This window comes from Prionailurus bengalensis, chromosome A3 (assembly GCF_016509475.1).
Source record: "Prionailurus bengalensis isolate Pbe53 chromosome A3, Fcat_Pben_1.1_paternal_pri, whole genome shotgun sequence".
NCBI lineage: Eukaryota > Metazoa > Chordata > Mammalia > Carnivora > Felidae > Prionailurus > Prionailurus bengalensis.
This window is the reverse complement of record NC_057354.1, coordinates 107,905,258-107,930,562: the sequence shown is the minus strand read 5'-3', so window position 1 is coordinate 107,930,562 and position 25,305 is coordinate 107,905,258. Positions and strand designations below refer to the sequence as shown.

Here is a 25,305-nt window from a genome sequence, read left to right as displayed (position 1 = left end):
GGAAGGCTTTGATTCTTCTTTGTTCCAGTTAGTTAACTGAGTCACACTGAAGATACATAAAAGTTGATTTAAAAAAATGAATGGCTAATTTACAAACATTTATATTTAAGTATTAGGAAATATGGTTAAAATTAGGAAAACAGCTAAGACAGTGATTTGTACAGAATTGACTAGTTCAGTCAGCGAACACTTCAGAGATTACAGTTTCAACAAGATTAAATGTCACATAAAACATATATGTATGACAGACAGTGCTTTTGATTTTTATGTTAACATACCATTGATTATACACATGAGAAATCTTGCCGGTTCAATTTTGGGTTATGAAATATATAATTTTTTATAAGACATTTCAAATTACAACATATCTCAGGCAGCATGCAGGAAAAGTCATTTATTGTACATTTGTGAGAGTACACCTTGCAATAAGCTTCCAGTTTTGGGTAGTTAGATCAAGAGTATAGAAACCATTGAAATGATAGTATGGTTGAAATCAGCAGTTGTGCTTACTGACTGAGAGAGACCATTTCTGGTAAAAATAAAACTCTGAATTCATTCATTAGGAAAATGCACAGTGAGCATAAACTCAATTCTTTAGGAAGTTTTTTTTCCACAATTAATTCTCATTTATTGGTGATATAGCAGCTGCAGGAAATCTGAATTCTGAGAGCTGGTTGTACATAACAGCAGGAATTCTGTGGGCTCACATGATTACAACAAAGATGCTTACCATTTGAAATCACATATTATAACAACGGTGCTATACAAACATCACAAATATTTGGTGTTTCAGAGTCTTAACAAATATTATGCTGTGGTTATTTCACAAAGAGACTAGATTAACAGGCAGTGTAAATCACATATATCTTAAGATTTTAAAAATACATTTTATACAATAGGTTTCTAATTTCTTCACTAGAATTTAATTTTGGTTTTGTCCCATACTTAGAGTCCTTAAAGAAACTATGAATCTCTGGCTCATGCCAAGAAAGTCAATAGACTTGATATTTCCCCACAGGAATATGGCTGAGTGTACATTGAATCACAGAGTCAATAAAGCAACATCGAACTTATAACAGATTATTTTTAAAATTCAAATAAAATCTAAGTATTTTAAAAGCAGTTTGAACAAAACTATAGGAATCAAAAAATTTATTTACAAAACATTTGAATATATTTTGTAAATGGCTAGTTCTTACTAACTGCACAAATGAAGTATCCTTGGTGCATATAGTCTGTTAACCTTCTAGGCAACGTTGTTAGACCTCTGAGTTGTGTGAGATAATTAGGTGGGAAGATTAGATGGTAATTTCCATCCACTCATGGTACTTGAAAGGGGACATTTTAATGCCATCCATGTTAGATAAGATCTGCCACTAATGTCGATGCCTTCATTTAAAAGGATTGACTGAAATTCCCAGAAGTGACTTAGTGCAGTCTAAGAATTCTAGGAAAGAATGATATAGTTACCATCAAATGTTGGAATTCTAATCCAGCATTATGCAGGTGATCCAAGTTATTGTGCCTTTCATTCCCAAGGTGTCTGTGCATTACACTGATTTAAAGACTATTTTTCTTGGCCCTTAGGAATACAAAACATTGATTTCTCAAAAGAGAGAGAATGATAGGGCAAGCATTTTAGTGAAAGAAATTACGTTTTCATTAAACAATGCTCTTTGGCAAAAGACTTTGTAAATAACCTCTATTTTTAACTTTTCATGTAGTCCATTTTCCTTTTTAATAATATCAGGTTTCTGGTGACTTGTTCACTACTATAAGTTAATAGGAAAACACCACAGATACAAAAATGTTTAAGTTTAGCACGTATTTTTGAAAGTTGAATTCAAAATGTATTGATTCATTGGTACTAGAGAAGGTATTTTACACAGGCATTTCTAACAGTGTTGCTTAAGATTATAATTTTAACAATATGGTCAGCAAGGAGGATATTCCCCACTACATGTTATCGCTGAAACACACTGAATCCACTGGACTCTTTATTTTTATACATTGTGTTTCCTACAAAATAAGTAATGATGCACATACCTTAATATGTGTGCGTGTGGTTGTGTGTGCGCACGTGCGTGCGCGTGGACTCAGAATGGCAAGTTTAGAGATTACATTCATTGGCCTAAAGAATAAAAACTGAAAAACTCAAGTATCCAAATCCATTACTGACCTACCACCACTCAGGAATTTCAAAGTGCGGTGAAGTTTTTTTATAAATAACTTTAGACGTGTGAACATTTTTCAGGACCAACTAGAGGAATATTAGGATTGCTTACTTCATTTTTCAAGGTAGGATCTCTTCCTCTCTGTTTTTATTCTCTTCTTTCCACTCTCTCCCTCTCTGAAGGTTATTTGCAACGGGTCCTTGAAACTGTGCATACGAGATGTAAACAAGCTGTTATTCCCTTTTTTGCCCTATGCAGAGGGGATTCATGATCACCTCTTAGGGAGAGGTGGTTTCTGGCCCAATGACCTGCCATTTTTTTTTTTTGTATGGATTGCCTATTCTGGCTCAGGATGAGTTCAGTTTACTATGCAAGTCTTTACCAGGCTTACTCAGTGGGAGTGAAAGCTGTCCGTAACCACTGAAGGCAAGAGAGAAGTTCTAAATTAGTTCCCGTTTAAATTCTCCCTTCTCATTTGTCTCTCTTTAGAATACTCACAGTGGCACAGAGCAATGCATATATACAGTATGTACAATATGCTAATTCCTTTCATTGCCCTTGTCTAGGAAGCTACAAATGTCTTCTCAGTGTGAGCTTCCTGCTGTCTACAAAAAATTAATAGATGAAACCCAGGGAAGTCCCCATTGTAATAACAGTTGTGCCAACAATTATTATGGCTTATTAGAATAGTGTTGAATTGCACCACTGACCTATGAAAATCACCATGAATGGCACTGAAAGGCAAAGCTATTGAAGATTAAAACAATTATGTTACCTTCTAATATCAAGGTCTTATTGATGTACCACATAAGAGTCTTTAGAGCATATAACTTTTTTCTCCTAATCTTTCTGAAAGAAATTTTTAATCTAGGTTTGTTTAAAGGTTTTCGGACTTGAGTCAGTAACATAAACCATGAGTTGTGGACTAAGGTCAGCAAGGAGGATATTTGCTACAGCAAAGCCACCACTGTAACTCTGCCTTGGATTTAAGAGTGTAAAAATACCACAGTGGACTCGAGTTCTGCAGGAAGGTCAAGGCTCTGGACCTGGGTGAATCCCAGGCAATCTGATTCAGCACCCACCCCTGCTCCCCCAAGGTGTACTTTCCATCACCAAAGTGTCTGGACATTGGTGATTATTCTAGGAAGCATCCTCTTAGTGAGGCTTTAACTTTTAGTAAAATGATATGCAAATGGCTATGTGCACAATGGTGGAGACAGAGGAAGGAGGTACTGCTTGAGCTGAGCTGGAGCTTTCTGATGATCAGGTGCGGAAGAGACATAGGATGATTGGGAAAGAGCCAATGAGGAAATATTCTTGGAGACAGAAAACAGACACTTAAGATGTTCAAACTTTGACCAGCAACAGGAGAGAAGCACAGATTTTAGAGAAGCAGGCAGAACACATTATGATCTATCCGTTATTCTTTTTCAGTAATTTCTAAAAAAGCAGTCATTCCAAAATATCTGACAAACTTGACTCCTTTAAGGGAGGCCTGGAATGAGTGACAGTTATAGAATTTCTCTCCAGAATATCATGGTTGAGCTTCCATTTTAAGGCCTCCTTTTGTACACTTTGCATTATTTTTCTGGATCCCCAAAGGAAGGGGGTCAAAATATATATGGATGTTTTAAGTATGATCTTTTCAGGTTAGATTTTTAGGAAACATGCACACACAATAACAATCTTAAGTTCTACTTTCCGAGATCTCTTTATAAGCAAAGTCACTTGCTGACTCTCCATTTCTGCACCAATTCAAACAAGAGCCAGGAAGGGTGCTCCGGAGGGACTTGGGATGATGTCTACGTTATCTGTGCTTTTTATGAGGTTTTATGAGCCATACTGAGATTTTGAAACTATCTTCTAAAACCCAAACTCACTCATAACCAGTAGTTATTTTGGCTTAATTCATACTCAGTTTTCAAACCAACAGACTGTGTCATTAAATATAACTCAGTACTGATATACGATGATGTAGTATTAAGGCAAATGGTCCAGAGCTAATCAATTAAAAGGGTCCAAGGTCATTCTAGAGGCCCTGTGCCAGTCAAGCAAAGCAGAGTGACTGTTGGTTTTTTGAAAGAACGGGAAAAGCTGATTAGAAATCTCGCTGATTGTGGAGAGCCTGCATGAAGTTCAGTTATGCCAGGAAAGAATATTTGCAAGGATTAATTTTCCTTCAAATTACATTTTAATTCCAAACAGTGAACATTTCTGTCCATACATCAGAATGTACAGGGCCCACATGAAACCTACCGTTTAAGCTTTTTCTTGTGAAGATGCAGAGTTTGATGGTGGGCCTATCAAACCTGAACATGCACCAGAATCCTCCTCAAGACCTTGTCAAAACCCACATTGCTGGGTCCACTTCCAGAATTCGATTCATAGGTCTGGGCTGGGGTCTCTGGTAGAACCAGAGAAGTTGTATAAATAACAAATTTCAAAATTGTTGCTGATACTGTTTTGTTGGGGACCAAATGTTAAGTGTCACTGTATAGCTTATTCTAGAACCACTACAGTTTTCCAAATCACCTTAATTGTGCTCCCAGGACAAAGCTTTGTAAGGGACAGATTTGATAGATGCTGATTTAATATTAAAGAAAGGATCTGAAGTTTAAGTGCCTTATCTGCTTATACAACAAACCTGTAAGTGAAATGTAACCAAACTCTAACCTATGACCTCTGAAGGGAATGTTTTTCCATATCATCAAATTTGAGTCTCTAAAAGGCTTTTTGGAGAAAACTCTACAGTTTCTCTTCTGAGGGTAGTATTTTAGCCCTACCATGAAGTTCGTCACCACACAGGTGATATTCTCTCTATTATTTCAGGGTGGTTAACATAATAGCTCCCTCATAGTTTTTTACTGAACACAAAGGTTGATTGTTTTTTTCCTAGTAAAATCCTCTTTAAAGTATATCAAATCTAAGGGCCTATATGCATGAGTACAGAGAGGGCAAGATCATCAAGGGAAAAATCCGAGAAATTTATTTGATGGGGAATTAAATTGAACAAGATGTCAGCACACTTAGAGATTTGCAGTTTGTTTGACAAGTGGAGCTGGGTCAGTTCAGGAGGCTGGATTGGTACAAGGACTTGAGGAGGAAGAGACGTGAGGGTCTGAATGAGCGGCCGTCTATGCAGAAGGGGGACTCAATCTACTCACAGGCTCTCTCTGCCTTACAGCAAGCACCCACCACTGATGGACAGAGCTACCTAGATGGCTTAAGGCAGTCATCTTTGGAAAATGCTTCTGGTGCAGATTTGTGTAAAAAAGACAAAATCCTACCTTTCCAATTTAGGATCTCCTGATCAAATATGAAATGGGGGTCAAATTCAGTGTGAGGGACTTATCAAAATATAAGAATCCCATGCCTACTGCAACTGAACAGCAGCTCTATATAACAGTGATGAGAAGGAAAAATAAAATTTTATCCCTCAGTGGAAGTCAGAGCTACTAATATAGTTATAAAATAATGTTCCCTACTTTAATTTTTTTCTCTCGACAGGCTCACAAGATCACTTGATCTGTTACAGTGTTGGGAACATTTATTTACTTTTCCCCCGACAAATTTGGCCCTGTGCCTCAATGCTAATAAAGCTGGAATATACGACTTATGATGTTGAAATGGTTTTGCCATTTCTAATGACATACTAACTGGGATTCCTTCAAGAGAAAGCTTACATTTATTCCACTAAAACATCCTTTGTTTATGTAAGCAGAGTTCCCCACGGTTGCTTTTTCTCTTCCCCATGGCAATGTCTATTGCTTCTTGCTATGTTTTCTCTGTGTGCAATTTCAGATTGCTAGTGAAGCATGTGGGCTGTGGGCAAACCAGATGATTGCTAGGGGTGGGATTTAAGTCTTTGTGAAACCTTTTTGAGTAGTCATTTTCTCCACAACAAGGGAGGCTTTTAAAAAGACAGTTGAATCTGTAGCATAAATGAAATTCCTTTTTCATCTTAGTATCTTTTTGTCCAGTCAACACGTATCATGTTTGTATTCATTCCCTTTGGTGTAAAATGACTGCTCTCAGTCTTCCTCCTAAAAGATTGTCATTAAGTACAAAGAATGAAAAGTAAGTGGGATTATTATGGGAAACTGTATGAACTTACACTTTACGTTCAGAAAAAAAGTGGATTCAGCCTTACAAAGGTCACTGGTGTGGAATCCGTTCCAATCTTGTTAAATTTTCTATTGTAGGTCTACCGCAAAGGGAGAAACTTTTCACTCCCTGTTTGGGAAGGGACATTTTTTTTTTTCCAGCAGTGCACAAGAATTATTTCAAAAGAGACTTTTAAATTCCCATCAGACTTAATGTGGTTTTATTGGCTTGACACTTCCAATCAAGAATTAGGAGGAAACTTGTTCACAGTGGAAAGCACCTTCAACCCATACCCAGTAGATAACAGGGAACTACCAGATCACATAGGGCTTGATGTATTGTGGGAAAGCAAGCTAGAGGTAAAGTCTTTCCTTTAATGATGAGGAAATCCAAGTTCAGAGAGAGCCAAAGATTCATAACCCTCTGAAACAAAGACTAATTTTCAAAAGAGGAAAGCCTTCGGGTCTCCTCTCTGATGACTAGTTGATGTTGAAATGAAGAGAACCTTGTGTATTCAGACACCGGGACTGAGGTCCCTCCTAGTTGGCTGTTAAAATGTGACAACTGGAGTTGTAACTCACTGAAATGTATATAGCCGGATACCTCAAGAAGAGCAACAGGCAGAGTGAAGAAAATCCAGTGATGATTTAGTATCCACACTCAATAGAAAAAAAGAAAAAATCAGGAATGGGAGGCAAATGATCTTTGAAGTCAGTTTTCCCCAACTTGAAATGTTAAAGACCGTATATCAACCTCACACAGAGTTTGGCTCATTGTACACTCAGGATCTGTTAGTGGAGTCTAAATTCATTTGTTTCATTGGTGAAAGACTATGAAGTTAACAGACTTAGTATTTCTATTTCTGTTAAAGAAAAGCTTCTTGATAGGTTTCAGGATGGCTGCATTAAGCAGTCTCAAATTGATAAAATGCCTCAACCAAAATGGAAGGTGACTTTGAGTGCCACAAGTGGCCTCTTCCTGACTGAATTCAGGGCTAGTGTTAATTTTCTCGAAATTACTGTGTCCTGAATTCTTCATATCCTCTTAGAATGCCTAATACAATACTTTGCACAAAACGCTTGAGATTTATAGAATTATAGGATTGAAAAATATAATAGACTCTGCCATTTGATTTAAAAATGGTTCCACAGCCTTGACTGTATAGATTTTTAAGTTTTAACTACATACAAAATGCATCAATGGTTCTGGAAAACATACTTGCTAAATTGACTAATTTCCTGTTCTCTTTGGTTTAGCTTCTGATTCTTTTTCCTCCGATAATGTGCCATTTGATGTTTTTCTAGCCTCAGTAACCAGATCTGAATTTTAACTGATCATCACTGTCCAGACGCTCTCTGCATCTCTCAGGTTTTATTGATTTGTGAGGACCAGCAAGGAAGATAAAGTGGCATTAAGATCCTAGTGTCAAAGCAATTTCTGACTTTTGATTAGGAGTTGGAAACATCAAATCTTTTTATTGGATTACAGTCACAGTCATGTTAAAGATACTCTGAATGGTCTGCGCTTTTGTAAAAACCTTCTGGATCAACCAGTGAGGCAGCTATTCTTTCTGTTTTTCTTTTTTATTATGAGCTAAGGAATGGCTGTTTCTCCTGGGAGAATTAGGAAATAAAAGGCAGACTCTGGAATTATGTCAGTGTCCTCCCACAGAATGAGTATGGGGAAATACTCCACTGGGAACCCTGACAGATAGAAATTTACAGGGAAGAGCAAAACATTAAGGGAGCCTGTCACAAGCTCTGCCCTCCTCTTTAACCCAGAAGCCTGTGCTGAACCCTTTTCATTGTTTTCAAATATTATTACATATCTTGTCTGTTGTTTTAAAGGGACCCAAACCAGTTCAGGTTTGTTCACAACATAAAACTCAGTCTTTGGGTAAAGTCCTAATACTACCACCCATGGATCTGGTTTTGGTTAATGGAAGCACTAAGCTCTAAAGAGGCATGATTTCTAACAGCGACAAAGCAATTATTATTTTCATTTTACTAACAGAATGACTTCAGAGTTGGGATGCCAGTGTATTGGCCGGGAAGAAAAAAACACAAGCTTGGACTCCTTTAAGGGTAGACTCCTTGCTAGGTCCAATCCACTTGGCTCTGCTGCTTTCGTAGTGTTTTTAAAAATTGAGTCCATGGAAACCAGTTTGAAAAGATGGGTTCACTCTCCAGGCAGGCGACAAGTACGACTCTAAAGATCTGAGTCAAAACGGCCTGGCTCAGAGCAGAGAGGAATCGCAATAGGTAATATTCATATTAAGTGAAAATAATACCCTGGCATTGTTCTAATGTTCATAGACCATATCCATCATGGGGGTGAGCAAGGGTGGGGTTGGGCTCGAGACTAGGTTTGGACCCATGTATCTTGTATAGTTCCCAACTCCACCTAGTATTTGAATGGTGACGTGACTTATGACATTGATAGTGATTTGTCTCCCCTTCCCCAACTGCTTGTTTGCCTCTAGAGACTATAAGTGGATGGCAAGGGTTGAATACTGATGTTACTAAATCCTATGTCTCAATAATTATGTTTTCTTTGAGGCTTTGCCATAGAGATCTTGGCTTCAGAATTGGCATTTAAAAGCATCTCTATGGGTGTTTAAAGTTTTAAATTTTTAATTTTTTCAAGGTGATAAGCAGATTTAGTCCATTTTGAAAGTGAGTGCAACCCTTTTAGCTTTCTCTCATCATCTGCAGTTGTTTCTGAAAGATGTGCCATAGAGACTGAGTCAGAAGTATGAAAAGGGGCATAGAAGCAGAGTCGTTGATACAACCCTACTGCTCATGGCTTCTTTGGGTGCTAGATTTTTTTCTCAACAAAATGAAACCAGTTGTTGGGAAAATTCCCAATCTATTTTGATGAGAAAGATACTCATTTTTTAAAATGTAAATCTATGCATGATCTGTGAAGACAACCTGAGAACTTCAAGAATATTTTAAGCCACTTGCGTACATTTACCATAGGATCATCTGTCTCTAAGAAGGTTCGAAGTGTCAAATTTCCTAAGGGATTACTAATGGCAGCAAAAGTCTTGTTGTTCTTAAGAGTTTTAGACTAAAACTCAAAGATAATATTTTCCTACAAAATGTAACAATAGGAGAGCTAATAAAAATGACTTTCAGTTTTTGCATGATGTTATCCTTTGCTTAGATCCAATACCGCAAAAATTTTGTTGAAATAGCAATAAGATAAAGTCCTTCCAGTATTTCTAATACTGGGACAATAAGTGTCCCAAATAAGGTCCGGTATGTAATGAAGCAGTTGGTTAAATAGGCTCCAGTGACCTGATGTCAATATTACTACCCCTCTCTGTACCCACTCCTTACCCTGACTGGACCCCTTGGAGAAATCTCATTCTGTTAGTAAGATCTTGGAGGGAAAATGCTAGTCACAACACAGCCAGCATATGTGCAAGTTGATGGTTGCTTGAGTGAAAATATCTTAGTTAAATTACAGCTAGTGGAAGATCTACATGGTTGTAGATGATTAGGTTTTTGTGGCAGAACTGGGTAGGAGTCTCATTCATGCTTTCCTATTGTGCCAAAACATATTTCTAGAAAATGTCAAGTGATGTATGGGAGCCTGCCTGCTCAGTGCTATGTTTCCAGGGAAAATATAAAATCTCATTCTTTTAATCCCTCAGGATTTGACCTAGATGAGCATAATTTTTTTTCAAGAGCTGTTTTCAACACCCTCCAAATAACAGAGGGTAATTGGAAAAGTCAGAAAGGTGCTCTAATCGATCCTAAAGACTGTATCAAAAATGCTTGCTAAATGAAGGGAAGAAAAGTGAATTTCTTTCTTTTAAAGATCTACTCCTGTTTTTAGAAGGATATATATGATTAACATTCTAGGCAGCTTTCAAATAACTTTGAATTTGCATCTTTAGCAAAAAAAAGAAAAGAATCAGGAAAACATTTCTTTCTGTATCTCTCTCCCTGTTCTCATTTATAAAAATTTTTAAAAATCTTTATTTTTGAGAGAGAGAGAGCGTGAGCAGGGGAGAGGCAGAGAGAGAGGGAGACACAAAATCTGAAGCAGGCTCCAGGCTCTGAGCTGTCAGCACCGAGCCCAACGTGGGGCTTGAACCCACAAGCTGTGAGATCATGACCTGAGCCGAAGTCGGACGCTTAAGCGACTGAGCCCCCCAGGCGCCCCCTCCCTTTTCTCATTTATAAAAGATTCTGATAAAAATGAACACTAACCTGACACGGGCTTTTAGGGTAATCTTAGACATCCAAAAACATAGTTCAAGTTATCTGACATACATTGTGTGTTTTTGTATTTATATATATCTCTCTGTACTCTAGGGAGAGATGGGACAGAGGAGATTTAATGCTGAAATTGTGTCTGATTCATATCGAATTAATCTTCAAACCACCATTTCAAATGTTTTTTTACACTGGTTGAAATGGCAACTTTTGGTAGGAAAAAAAGATTGAAAACAACTCTTTCATTTGCATGAAAAGTCCAGTGTTTCAGAAGCCTTTCAACTACTGATAGGTCTGTTTGAGCTTTATTGTTTATTTGGGTTAGACTCCAGCTCAATAGCCCATCTGATGATTATTTAAAATATTAAAATTCTGAAATGTTAACATCAAAATGAAATCAGCCTTTTATAAATTAAATTGTCAAATTCTGAAATGTAGAAACTTCCTGCCCTCCCCCCCCCCCAAAAAAAGAGGGAAATTATTGAAGGCATTTTTATGAGACACCTGTATAGATCCAGTGTATTCCATAAAATAACTCGATAATATGGAAAAGGCTGCCCAAAGCATACTTTTTGGGGGTTGCCAAAGCCAGAAGTTATGTATGCCCAGCTTTGATTTCCATATAAAAACAATACAAGCTGAAATTGTCCTGTTTTGGGAAACTGGAAATTTATCTTCCTTAAAGTTAATGACTTTCAAATATTTTAGACAAGAATAGTGATGAAATCTTACCTCACACATTTTATTCGTGCTAAATTCTCTCATTTTTAAGTACGTTCTGTCAACAACTAATTAACTTTCACCTAAAACATTATTTTATCCATATTACTTATTGAACATTAGAATGTAAAATCTCGAGATTTCTTCTTTGGAGCATTTTTCCAAGTTTAATGGTAAATATAAGAAGGCAGAGAAATGTACCTATAGAGAAAATTAAACTATTTTTCTCAGAACTAGCTATCTGGGTCATATAACTTTTATCTTAAATATTTATAGAGTTGATTTTTTAAGTGAAATATTTTGAAAAGTGGTTATATATTTGGTTATTAGAATTGTTCCTTCCACTTGGAAAGAATGGAAACTTCATATTAGAAGATAGGTCAAAACAAATAGTATCACATTTTTAAGAAAGCTCTCCCTAGAGAATTTATCTCTTGTCCTACCATGTGGCTTCAAGAAGGGTCTGACAAAAAGTTCTGTAAATTAAGTGGGTTATTTCAACTTGGGAATATAGGGGAGAGGTCTTTGGAAATCTCTGGTCCAGATCCTTCTTGGTGGGTAAACAGCTTCCAGTACAGAGGGCTGCCTAAGAATTCCAGTACATTAATTCCCCTGTCACCCCCAGTACACTCCTGGATTTGGCTAGGTAGATCTGTCTTTGCAGCCAACAAATAAGGAGAGCTGGGCTGTGCATTAACTGTCAAAATCGACTCAGTAACACTGAAGTTAGCTAATTTCTTTTTTGGTGTGTTTGGTTATTGTGAAATTTTACTATCCTTTACATGCCAGGAATATAATACCCACAGAGAAACTTTTTTACCCACTCAAATTTTTGGGGAGGCATGAAAGCTTATACGTTAGGGTTTTCTAGGTTTACATGCTTCACTTTTGTAGAAACTTTCACAAGAGTTGAGTGTGTGTGTGTGTGTGTGTGTGTGTTGGGGGTGAGCTCCTTAATTCTCATCCATACCTACATATTTTGATAGAATAAAAAGCTAGGTAGAAGACACTGAAGAATGAAAAATTCAGAAGGAAATAAAATCAATAATACTGTTGCAGTATATAGCTGTAGGGTATAATCTGTCCCAAATATTTATAGAGATACCTATTGTAATGATTGTTTTCGAAGTAGAATGCCATTATATTGGTTTCTTCCTATGGTAAATTCACTTTCAGAAAAACATGCCCAGAGGACTTTATCATGAGCCTCTCCCTATTGCTGAGAGGTAATAGTGAGCAGTACTAAGGATGATGAAATATGATGGGAATAGCCTTGGAAGAAATACAGAGGTTTGGAATTAGGGAAAAGAAAGACTAAGATTGCGTATTTCCAAGGGAACACCTCTCTGGATCTTTGATAAAGGTTAGGACAGCCTGATTCTAAAGCATGTGAGCAGACCAAGGAGCTGTGAAGACCTGCACTGATTACAGATAAGGTGATTCTGGGCAAGCAAGTCTTCCTGTAAAGATAGGAGTCGTGGTTTTAACTACAAAGTCATATTGCCTTTTGAAGTTGTGAAGGAATGTTCTTTCCTACAAATCAAAATAATAATATATACAATGACTGTTGATTTAAATGTCCCTTAGGAGATTAAATCAGAGGAAACTTGGCAAAATTGAAAATTGGTAGAGCCTCTGAGGAAATCTTTTGGGACATCTTGGCAGGCAGGGAAAAAGTCACAGAAAGCTACTCACCAGTTCTTGTGGGCTGGAAAGCTTAAGTGTTCTCTCTCTTGGGAGACCCAATGTTCAGTGGTTGTTCCTTCTATAGGTAAGACATCTCTGCCTTGGGAGATGATTAACCATGGCCTGATTAAGCTCCAAAAATGAAATATCTAACTGTTGGAATTGTTTCCCCTTCCTTTGTCATCCTTGTAGGTGGAATACCATTTGGACCACATAACACTTTAAATGTGCTGGGTGGAAGACCATGAACATGGCTAGAAGTGATAGGAACATAATATTGAAAAGAAGAGTAGAAGTGCCGTCCATTAACAAAAATCTGTAGGTAGATCTGAAGGAAAGCTAATCCATGCACTCATAACCGCATCTTTTTAAGAAAAATATGATTGTGTAAAGCTCTTCTGCCTAGTGCACTCACTTGTTTATCCATTAAAATGCTCAATTTTGCCCATAGCTAGAATGCTTTCAAGGGATTACTGTAACAAAAGCTGTGAATGCCAGGTGTAGGTCTGGATGAGATCTAAGGTGGTGGTGCATTGTCAATCACGAAATGGCCATTATATAGTTATGAAACTAGATGCAAAACTTGCTCTGAATGCAACTGCCCAAGATCAGAGACAGAAAAGCAGAATCAAAAGAGACACTCAACATCATGAGCCAGGAAATGCTTTTTAGAAGAAGTCTTACAGGGGCTGACTTATATTCTTGAGGAGGTAATGTTTTGACAGTGTTTGAGAATGGAGGGCTTCATCATCTACCGGAGGAAATTTTTTTCTAATTGCTTCCACAAAGTTCTCAGATATGCGTAGAACAGACCAGTCAGATTGACAGATCAGTATCAGGGATCCTGGGTGGTGGAATCAACAATGAATTTCCCTGTGTGGAAAAGGCAATGTGCTTCTATTAACTGAGACCACTGGGGGAAAGATGCTGTGTTAGGGATTCTCATTGCAAATGAGATCCACCTATCAGAATGCCTGCAAGGTGGTTTAAAAGAGCAAATTTTATAATTTTTTCTTTGAAAAGCAAGAAGAAAAAGTGTGTGTGTGCTATATAGAAAGCAAAGCTCTCTGAAATCTTTACTGGTGGTAGGCTTGAATCATTATGTTTGAAAGAATTAAAATTATCTTCTAAGAGGTTGAGAAGCATTGAGCCAAGGCATTTCCTTGAAGGGTAAACAGTCAAGACTACTCTGGTCATTGAATTACTCTTTGTTATTTAAAGAAATAAATATCGGCTGCTCATTTTGTGTTAAACCAAAGATTGGTAACTGGGAGACATTAATTGCTGATCCAAGAAAATACTTAAATTATACCTTATTTCCTTCACATGTGAAAGTGTGCCACATTATATACGGACATAATGAGGAATTCTAAAGCAAATTTGAGAGACTATCAGATGAATATCATTTACATGAACACAGTGGATTCTATTGTAAGAACCAAATCCACTGATAATTTATGTGGGCTTGCAAATAAGTACAAACTAGAGGTCACGTTTTCCCCCCTGCAAATGCTTATTTCTGGTGTCACCTCTTCCTATATTATTGATTGTATGACACATAAAGTCACTAGCATGTAATTAGTCAGAAATTAATGCAAGGAAGTTCTATTAGGGATCAAGAGGAATATAATATATCGATACCAGAAGACTATCGCTTGGACCAGTTTTATCAGAACTGATTTATTAGCTACAATATTCTAACAAGTGGTTGGATGTGTAACTGTTTATGGGTTAATGTTCTTGGATGCAGAAAGGAGGCAGATAAAGGGTACTAAAAGATGTAAAAAAATTAGTGAAATGGAGAAACATCCAACATTTATCTCCGTACCATCAGATAGATACATATTCTGACACTGTGCTCTCTTGGGACATTAAAAAGGAAATACTATATGACCAAAGGGTTGACATTTGCAAGAGTCTGAATACTGGGTATCTATTGTCTGTCTTTTGGATGAGGATACCAATTGCACAATAATACCTTTTTGGTTTTTATTTCTTCAAAACATGAAAACAAAAATGAAGTAGATGACAATGAGAGAAAACATTCCATACAGAATATGCTGTATCACTAGTGATTAAGTCAGAAACAATTAGAAACTTTATTTGTGCCAATAACGTGTACCATTTATAAGGAACAGCACAATTAGTGCACTTCCCCCCTAAAGCTGTGCACAATACACACAAAATAAAATGAAATAATTTTACACAACTACAATTATTAACAACCCTGAACAATCAGAATCATATTTTCCCTATAACATGAAACTTTAAAAAGCAAACAAACCAAAAAGCTTTGAAATTAAAATTCAGTGGCAAGAATTTCTGAAAGTCCTCTGTGAAAATCTGCGGGATTATTGACGTTCCAAATATGGCTAAAATTGAGTGCAAAAATCTAATATTTAAACAACTCATGTCCTTTGACTATATTTACTTGGTGTTTCTAGGCTAGCTTTCCATTTACTAAATCTTAAAAAAAATGGGTTAGAATGTGCCCCCAAAAGAGGCCACCAGTTTTGGACCACGGCCTGCTAGGGTGAGTCTCCTGGAGATATGAGGAACAGTAGAGGTGTGGGGCATAGAAAAGTACTGTTGTCCAACAAAGATAAAAACTGGGATTAATTGGACCCGTTCAGTCCTCTGGATCACCAACATGATTGCCTTTCTTGGCTTACAATGGGGAGATGTACAGATCTGCAAGATTGGCCAAGGATACATAGGATGCTTCCCCTAACCTGTGCTTTATCTCTTAAGTTAAAATATTAGATATTTGGACAATTGTATTTGTACAGTTTCAGTGTGTTTATGTTAAGAGTTTTATAATTGTTTTTTCCCTGCAAGATAAAACTGTTTTCATATGGCTGTGATAAACTTTTACCCACCAAGAGAGCAATCACATTAGCTGTGAGCCCACTGAGGTCAGGGATCTGGGCTGTCTTGTTCATGGTTTAGTCCCCGAGAGTAGCACAGTACCTGGTATATTGAGTAGTAACCAGCATTTAATTATTCATTCAGTCACTGGATGTTTATGAAATGATGAGTGATCATGATTAATGAGTGGAAGAAGAGAAAGTAACTCTGAACAGCTTTTATCTCTTAAGTATCTTTGAATCGATACAGAGGGCCAGTGGTGTCTCTGGCCTGGGATGCTCTATAGAGAAGTCTCTGAGACAGGACCAAAGTCATTGCATTTTGCCTCCTTACTAGACTCACTACTTTGGAATGTTGGGTTTATCCATGCTCTTTGGTATTCTGAAATAGAAAGAGCCATTCCTTTTCCAGGGTTAAAAACCTCCCAGTGCAATCCTCCTGGGAGGCACTAATCTCATTAAATTGCTTCCTCTTTAGTCACAAGTACAGAAGATGCACTTTTAAAGGCCCATTCGTCTCCCTGGCTTCATTCCTACTCAGGAACTGCAGGTACAATCAGAGGAGTCTGGATATTGAAAGTAACAGGGCTCAAAATAGCCTTTTACATTAAAAAAAAAAAATGAACAAACCACTATCTACCATCTGTCCCAGACAGAGAAGAAGTGAAATAAATACTTTGGGGGCAGGGCAGGGGTGGGTGTCAGGGAGGTGGAGGCTCTCAAAGCCTGGGCACATCAAATCTGGCCACTGCTCTACACCTTTCTCCTTCGCCCTCCTGAATCAAGAGGTGATTCTTTAGAGGCCTCTGGTGTATTCCACGTGGCTAATTTTCCATGAAGATAGTTGGTAGTTTGCCTGCTGTCCTCTCAGTAGCTTTAACTTCCCAACGAACCGTTATTGCTTCTTAGAAACGAATGTGCAAGTCCATGAACAATAAGCCATTTTCTCCTTTTATCCCTAGTAAAATCAAACTCACAACACAAACGTTACAACTCAGGTGAAAAGGAGACTCACTTATATCTTCAATGTCCAGTCAACGTTGCTGAATGGGAGAACAGTATACGCTATACTCTACTATATACAGATACGCTTATTTTGTTTTTCATCCATGCACTGTGTAACAGGTATCACGACAACATTCCCCAACAGGCACACGAAGAAGGAGCAAATGCTCAGTCATGACTGGAACAGGATTGTGCAAGCCATGGATACTTTCAAAAATAAAGCTGACAAATGATCCCAGGCAACAGCGAACATGGGACTGGGACACACATGATGCAAATGGAAAACGATGATGTGCTTTTTTGAATGGGGTTATTCCTGTTTGCCTGAGAGATGGTGGGCAGGAGGAGGAGGATTGGGATGGGGGACCTGGGGGTTAGCCAGGCTGGAAAATCAGAATAAGGGCCTTGCTAATCATAGTCCAGACCTGAAGAGATAAATGATTTTGCACGTTCTTGGGAATCTAGGCACGTTATTCCTGTACCTGTTAAACAAGACTGTCAGGCATCATATCTTGAAATGTCAGACTGTATCTAGAGCCATCACTTCTCCTGGCTCCATTCAAGCGCCCATGCTTCTTCTTGGAGGCAGCTTTATCTCTGCTCATGTCCCAGAGAGAAGCACGAAATTTAGTGATCGAGCGAAGACCTGCCTCTTCTTCAGCGCCCATGTCCTTTCTGAATCCCAAATAATTTGTCAAGTGTTTGGAAGAGAGGGCAATTGTAACGATTTAAATTTTTACCAAAAACCCATTTGCACTTAGATTGGTCATCACCTCCCGCAAGGGGAACAGAAACTTTGACCCTCCCAACAAAATAATACAAAATAAAAGTCAAACGTCAGCCACCTCCCAGCCCCCACCAAAAACAAGCGGAAACAGAAAACAAATCAAAGACTTAATGATTTATGAACCTGGAGAGAACACAGTCCTTCTAGGCTGAGCTGCAAAGATGCCCCTGCCTCCGTGCCTCGTTCAAAGTGGCGATGCCCCCTGGGAATAAGAGGTGATGGTTTCTCACTTCCGCCCTAGTACAGAGTATGCTCTTGAAGCTGGGTTCCATCAGCAGGTAAGTGAACATGACAAATGTCAGTTTCCTCTGTTCATTATACATAATATTTTATGTATATATTTATATACGTATATATATATAAATTTACTATATCTGATTGTTCCTTTAGAAGCCTTTTATGTGGCAGTAGGCCTCCAGGGAGGAGAAGAAAATGTACAAGAGCCATAGGAGCACGAAGAGGCAGGATGTGAGGAGCTTGGCAGTCCGGGGCCCACCCAGCTCACCTCCGATCTCCGGCCTTCGCCGATACAGCAGCACCCCCACATTGATGAAAGCAAAAATGGTGAAGAGAGTGACAGAGAAAGCTAGCGTGCCAGGGGACACTTTGAACTGTTCCCCGTTGGCTGCGTGGTAGATGGCAGCGATGGACCAGGCCACGCCGATTCCCAGGAAGACGTTCACCGCGTTGCTGCCAGTGACGTTACCTATGGATGCATCTGCGTACTGGTCCTGGGTGGCGGCCACTTTGCTTGCAAACGTATCTGTGGAGGAAGAAAAAAAAAAGGCAGTGACACTCAATATTTTAGGTCCGTGGAGTACTGGAAGCTTCCGCAATGTACTCTAGGGTCAAATCCCCTGACGGAAACCTCGTGACCAGGAGGAGGTTTTCCTCTTCTCTGGAGTTCCCCTCCTGTGGTCAGAACAATGGGATCTAGACATCAGAAGTTAAATGTTTGGTGTTGGCTGTGTTACCAGATGATCTTGGGTCAATTTCTTTGCCCACAGGTAGCACAGTTCTTTGTGAAACTGAGCTTGCAGGGCAGCATTTTTCAGAGTGATCATGACCCGTCTACATTAGAATCACGTGGGGTCCTCAAGCGTGAATGGTACAAGGTTCCATCCAGCTGGGCTGCATCAGAATCACCGGGGCCCAGGAATCTGCTTTAACAACATCCCAAGAGATTATAGGTCACTAAAGCTTGTGAATGGCTATTGGAGGGAATTGCTAAAAGGTTCTGTATCGACAGCTCTAGGTTACAGATGAGGAAGCTAAGGTGTCAGGAGATCTTTCCAAAGATTCAAGAGCAAATCCTCAGTGGAACTGAAGCTAATTGAACCATAATAATAGCTGGCATTGGCCTAGAGCCTTAGGAATAGGAAAGCCGACTCACCTACATTACTGCACTGATTGTGACAATTCTATGAGGGGGCACACTTTATAGGTGAGGACACAGGGCTTCTGGACAATAAGTGATGGGTGCAACATCACGCAACAAGGGAGAAGCCATCTCGGGGCTTGCGCTGGGACCTCCCGCCGTCACTGCAAGTACTCGTTCACTGCAGGCAGCATCGTACCTTTCACTATGCCATGCGTACTAGTGGCCATTCTCAAAGCTTTGTTCGCCAGTAATCCCGAGTGCATCTTCTTCTGAAGATAGGAAAATCGTGGTCCATACAAGGAGTAGGACAAGTGACTGATATTCGCGCTGAGTAGAGCATAGGGCATGTTTGTGCCATCAAATCCTGTCGTCACAACTGAACGTGTGACCCCAGGTGGATTAATTTCTCAAGCCTCAATTTTCCAATCTGTGAAATGGGGATAGTGACACCCACCTCAGGGTGCTGTTGAAATGCTATAGGTAAAATGCTTATCTATCTTGGTAGAAAGTAAGAGTAGCTCTTTTTGTTCTTTTGCAAAGACCATGTGGGGTAAAGCTGGCTGATCAGTTTACTAAAAGTTGAGGCAGGATCCGAAATTGCTCCTTTCTTTAAGCACATAAACAGAACTTGCAGGATACTCGGTTTCTTTTCTGTTCAGCTCCCTTGTTAGTATCGAAGTCCTCTCAGTTACCTTGGCAGAATACCTTGCACAGTAGGCTTATAGAAGACGTGAATAACTGTGAGATTGAACTCCTATTTGCAAGAGCCAATAACAGCAGGTGTGACATTACCGTAAGGTGCTGCGTCATCTGCTCTGGTCCTCCGGAGGTTCCTGGGATGCTCTGGGCAGGCATGGACTTGTGGGATACCTGGATCACTTTCTCCCCTCTTTTGCTACCCTGTTGTCACCATCCTCCTCCTGTAGATCTCCAAGGGGGATGATACATCAAGCATGCAAGCTTCTATCAACCTGTAGATTTTTGTGCTTTACTCTGGGTGAGTTGGTTATTTAGGTTGCTCAGAGGATAGTTCCCCAGCAGCATCCCTTTCTTTTTTGAAAGGAAGTCAACATGGAGGGCCCATCTCATTAATCTTGACCTTTCTGGTAGAAAGCAGGTTTTACTTAGTTTTATAATTAGACAAACGCTGCCTGCTGTGTACCAGGCACTATCCTAAATGTTACACGCAGATTCTCATTCAACCTTCTTAGCCTTAAAGATTTTATGGTTTGGGAACACCTCTTGGACATGTCAGTAGAACAAGGATTTTTAAACCAAATTGTTATAACTTCAGAGCCCATTCTCCGTACACCCTGCACTGTCCCTCCCAGAAAGGCTAAAGTTTTCCCTTCCTCATTTCAGATGGCCCTGTCCCTTCCCCTCAGAAACTCTGAAACTGGTTATCCCAGAATGCTCTTTCCTGTCTCAGAGCAAAGGCTGCAGGAGGGGTAGGCGGTTTGCTCAGCCACCCGCCTGTATTTGAGCCGCTTTGTGTATTCAGATCACACACCGCAGCCCCATCAGGACTATCATGGAGACTGGCGAGTGAAAGCCAAGCGAGGAAGATCTTAATGGTCTCTTGCACTTCATCATTAAGAGTTATTAGGAGCTGCAGCCTCCACAAAATGAAGTCATTTTGCTTTTCTCTTTCAAGGACAGCTGAGCAGGGAAAGTGAAGGCAAAGAGTGGAAGGCAAGGGAAAGTAGCTCATGGCTCAGCTGCTTCGGAGGAACACTTGAGATGTTCTGTGCTGACATGGCTGTTGGCACCAGCTGGTGGTGAACAGATGGCTGTGTTAGGCTGGGCCCAACGAGGTAGGGGATGATCCCTCCCCGTGCTGCAGGGGCAGGCGACCTGGCACTCACACCTGCTGACCTCCCCTGGCCTGTGGCACATGGCACACAGGACTTCCTGGGTGCCCCATCTCCACTCCAACCCTACGCTTTTCTGGAGGCTTCTGCCACTGTGCCAGAAGGGGATGAGGCGTAAAATCAAAGATTCCTGGGGCCCAGGGACCCTGAACACCCAGACCAGTCCTTTTGCCTGAAAGACGTCCCTGGGTCTGCAGGGATGTCTCCCTCCCTTGTTTTTCAATAGCCTATTGTGAATACTGAATTGGAGTTCTTGTAACAACAGGTTCCTGTTTTTTCAAATGCCTTTCTCTGGATTCCCTACAAAATGAGTAGTGGAAGTAATTAGCTGATCAAAACAGTGAAACCTGTTTGGGGTCTATTTGAGGTTTTATTTACCTGGGTTATACATCAGGCCTTTTATCTGTTTTAATTCAGAAGCTATGTAAAAATTACAGAGACACATGCAAACCCAGACCTGTAACCTTACCTCCAGCAGAGACGACTCTGTTTTCCAAATAAAGTGTGATGGGATCTCCCCAAATTGCATTCTGTCACTGCTCTGCTGCTTAGTGCAAAGAGCAACGCATCACCATACGTTAGACTGCCAAGCCTTACCCTGGACACTAAGCTCATACCCTGCTTATGGCTGAGCAAGGCAAAGCCACTCAAATGCCATTCCCCAAAGTAAAATCCAAGAAATAACTACCGCTGTGGTCTCCGAGGGGTTGTAATCATATTCAGAACTTGGCCCATTTAACAAACACATGAATCAGGTTTCCCATGTGATTGGCACAAACTAAGACATGTTGATAATTACATATATGTGTCTTCCTACCTATACAGCTTAGGTCAGATTTCTAGTAGGAATTGTTGCTTTTAACTTCACCTTGAATTCTGAGGCATTTTGGATTAGTCCTACAGTCTTAGACTTTTGGTTCTGCCTCCTGGTACCTATGACTGTAAATCAACAGGGAAGATTCAGTCGGGAGACAGTGTGGCTGGAACTAAACCATACATCACAGAGTCAGGACATCACTGTTCTCTGCAGACCTATCCTGACTCTGTATAACCTTGGCCAAGTCATCTGGTCAATGTGCACAATAGGTCGGCACATTCTCCTTTCCTCCAGGAATTGTTACCTGAATCTTGCAAACTTTACAGCGACATACAGACCAAGCCTTAAATGTCTCTTCTGTAAAAACGGATACTTATTATATTCCTGTAGGTCACACACAAGGTTTATTATCTAGAGCAAGGGTTTCATCCCAGACGATTTATTCTTGACTTTTAGCCTATTTGGGGGGCCAGCTGTTCAACCCTCAAGCACTTTGTGCCTCAGGAACTGAACCGATGGTGATTTTAATTGGAATCCAGCCTGCTTGTCAAGGCATGGTTACTTCCCCAACACCTGTGAATTACAATATAAGAGACAGACCAGGGGGTACAGAGCTTCATGATACAGTAGTGAGAGAAGCTCATTAAGGAGACAATGGCAGGTCTTATGTGCGTTGTTGGATAAGACACTTCACTTTTTTTTTAGTTCTAGTTTCTTCATCTAAAATAAAAAATTTAGAAGATCTCTAAGACTATCCCTAAGTTTACTGTTTGGGTGGTGTGCAGAATACATCAAAATACTAAATTCATATGTATGATTTTGCTGTGTTTTTCTTTTTTGTAGGAGTTTGTACATGAGCACCCATCTTCATTAGAACCGATTAATCTCATTTTAAAGAATGGCCTAAATGAAACATTCAAAGATCCTAGGAAGAAAGGTCTCTAGACCCAAAGATATTGCCATTGATCAAATTGTGGCAATATTTATGAAACTAAACCACACCGCCCGGAGTCATTTGCCTTTTCAAAATAGATAAACGTTGGCAAAATTATTTACTTGAAACCCCTCTGACCAGCCAGCCATTTATATGCGTGACCCATGGTATATAAATGGTGGCAGTGACGACCTTTGCAAACTTGGTGCGTTATGTCAAGTTTGCATACCACTGGCATGGGAAATACTGGGAGAGCCTGGTTCAAAGATCTGGGGCTCCACCCTCAACCCACTTAATCAGGCTGTCTTAGGAAAGGACACATTTTAACAAGGGCCTCACGTTATTCTTCTTTATACCAAGGTTTGAGAACCATGGCTCTGAGCCAGGGAAATGGCTGTTGCTCCAAACACCCATTGTCTGGGGGGCCTTGCTGAGAGGGATAGATGTTTCAGTTTGGGGGAAGCAGCTACTTTCTCTTGGAAACTGATGCGCTCCGGTCTAGTGGTGGTTTGACTCAAACACACACTTGGGTGGGTTTATGGAGGGGCCGGGGCTGCCCCTCCAGTTCTAATGCCCTCCAACTCTTGAGTTATGCTATGTTCTTATTATTTTTAAACCTTGTTCCAGCATGGATGCTATGAAAGACCAAAGGAGGAAGGAAATTTACTTAAATTCGTAGAATTCGGGCTCCACCATTCGCCAGGTAAGAAGCTTACCTACTTCAGAGGGTTTTGAAAGAAACCCTGTTAACCTGAGCAGCACGCAGATTAGGGCCTGAGACCTAATGAGTGTTCAGCATTATTGGCTATTTTTATAACCCAGTAGCACCAGATCCTAAGAGAATAAGTGGTGGGGAATTCTGACTCAATGTGATAATTCTAAACTTTCAGGGAGTTATAACATCCTTTAAAGACTGCCTAACTTTATGATCATGTGCATTTAAAAATACAATAAAGCATAAAATTATTCTCAAAAATCAAAGCGATTCTTTATTTTGAAAATTCCATATAGCCTGAGTCATGGAATGGCATTGGAGCTCTTCTAGTTTTAAGGCCCTAATCTCACTAGTGACTGAAAGGCAAGCAGGCAGGCATCTATTCTCCTCTAGGCGCTTTTTGTCTTGCTTTTTTAGAATTCAAATGAAAATCATTTACATGCGAATTCTTCTGTCACTGAGGACTTTGAACAAGATTTTGTCTTTAGTTGTGACATTTACCCAAGTAAATAGGAAAACCACACTGCCTCACACACGCACTCCATTGGTTCATCTCAAAAGAATCCTTATTTGACTTTCAGGTGAAGTGCAAGAGGTCAAGGAATTACTGATGTTGACGGATTAATGACCAGTTAGGAGTTGTAAAAACAGAAAAAGGGAAGAACACTTCAATGAGATTTCTGCCCATAAAAGCTCCCTGAAAGAGTGTAAAAAAGAAATGGAGATGGTGACGTGACTTATTTTTAGAAGGGAACAGAGGTAAGTAAGCTCCAGAGGATTCGTGTTGGCACATCGGAACACCTGCTTCTACTCATTTTTATCCCCAACTGCAAACCAGAACCACCAGGGCAACATTTGAAAAATACTAGCTTCCTAGCCCCACCCAAGCTTCTGTTTAATTTGTCTGGAGCACCAGTATTTTTTAAAGCTCCCCCAACCAGACTGAGATCCACTAACCACTCAGAGCCTTTGTTTCTTCATCCATGTGAGGACAATGGCACCTCCTGGATAGCGTATGGAATAGCCCTGACGCACAGATCGTCGAAAACCAGCCTTGTTTTGTTACCAAATAACTATTTTCATTTTGATATCTTTGCAAGGGTACCTCCAGGACATTGTTTTCCTGTTTTGTATTTGAAATCCTGGGAGATTTGAAATTCAAAGAGATTAATTCTAATTAAAAGGGAAAAGTAATGGGGGTTTATTTTTCTGAGGAACACAAAGTGGAGGAGAGAATGAACACAAACCAACAGTGCTATTTGATCTGCCTTCCAAAATTTGATCCGTGCTCTCAAAAGAACATGATAATACTCCACTCTTAAACACACCCATAATGGGATGATCGTTCAGTATGATGTCCATGAAGATTCAAGAGAGGATCCAAGGTTCCCCTTCCTCGTTTAAACGTCTAGCTTCATGAGGTTTGCTGAAATATTCTCAAATCCCTGGTTCTAAATCTTTGAGGTCAACAACAACTTTTGAGCCTCTCAAAGAACTCTAAAGGTTTGTCTGAGATGGGGCTAATTCAATTCAATTCATTCTGTTCAATTCTATTCACTCCTCCCCATGCCCACTCTTGACCTTGAAAAAAGCCCCAAACCAACTAGCTGGGTGTGGAGCAAAGAAGTGGTATTCTGACCTGGTTGTCTCCTGAGACTTGCATTAACATGGTCTTGGAGTGGACCAGATTATGTATGTTAAGTGGGTTTGGTACTTTCACTTTGGGGGTCCTGCTTGTCTATTTCCCCACATAAAAAGGTTCATGCAGATTATTGTGGTGGAAGTTGCAACGTGTGCCTGATAAAATAAGGGGTGCAGGGTTGACTGACTTGAGAGAAGTCTCCTGTCTCTGTTCAAGTGGTAAACAGGCAGCTTGATGATGACCATAGTATTCCACAGTTCCCACTGGGTTCATGTGAATCATTGGTTCTGGTTGGCATTGAGAGCCTTAGTAAGCAGAGGTCACTGTCCATAGTTCATTTGGTCACCTGATTCCATGTTACTCTGTGGTTAAC

General features: G+C 39.8%; 1 protein-coding gene and 1 long non-coding RNA gene across 12 annotated transcripts in view; one reads left to right on the top strand and one right to left on the bottom strand.

The window, feature by feature from the left end:
• Positions 1 to 4,637: 4,637 nt before the first annotated feature.
• Positions 4,638 to 24,924, top strand: LOC122497233. Its single transcript, XR_006301060.1, has 3 exons — positions 4,638 to 4,734; positions 8,942 to 8,957; positions 24,915 to 24,924. It is a non-coding gene; the product is annotated as an uncharacterized LOC122497233 (long non-coding RNA).
• Positions 14,889 to 25,305, bottom strand: part of SLC8A1 (solute carrier family 8 member A1) — a 383,276-nt gene continuing 372,859 nt past the window's right edge. For all 11 annotated transcript variants that reach the window (XM_043604090.1, XM_043604089.1, XM_043604093.1 and 8 more), the window contains one exon: positions 14,889 to 18,335. In XM_043604090.1, coding sequence (XP_043460025.1) covers positions 17,959 to 18,335 — 377 coding nt within the window. In that variant the 3' untranslated portion in view covers positions 14,889 to 17,958. The remainder of the gene's footprint in view (positions 18,336 to 25,305) is intronic.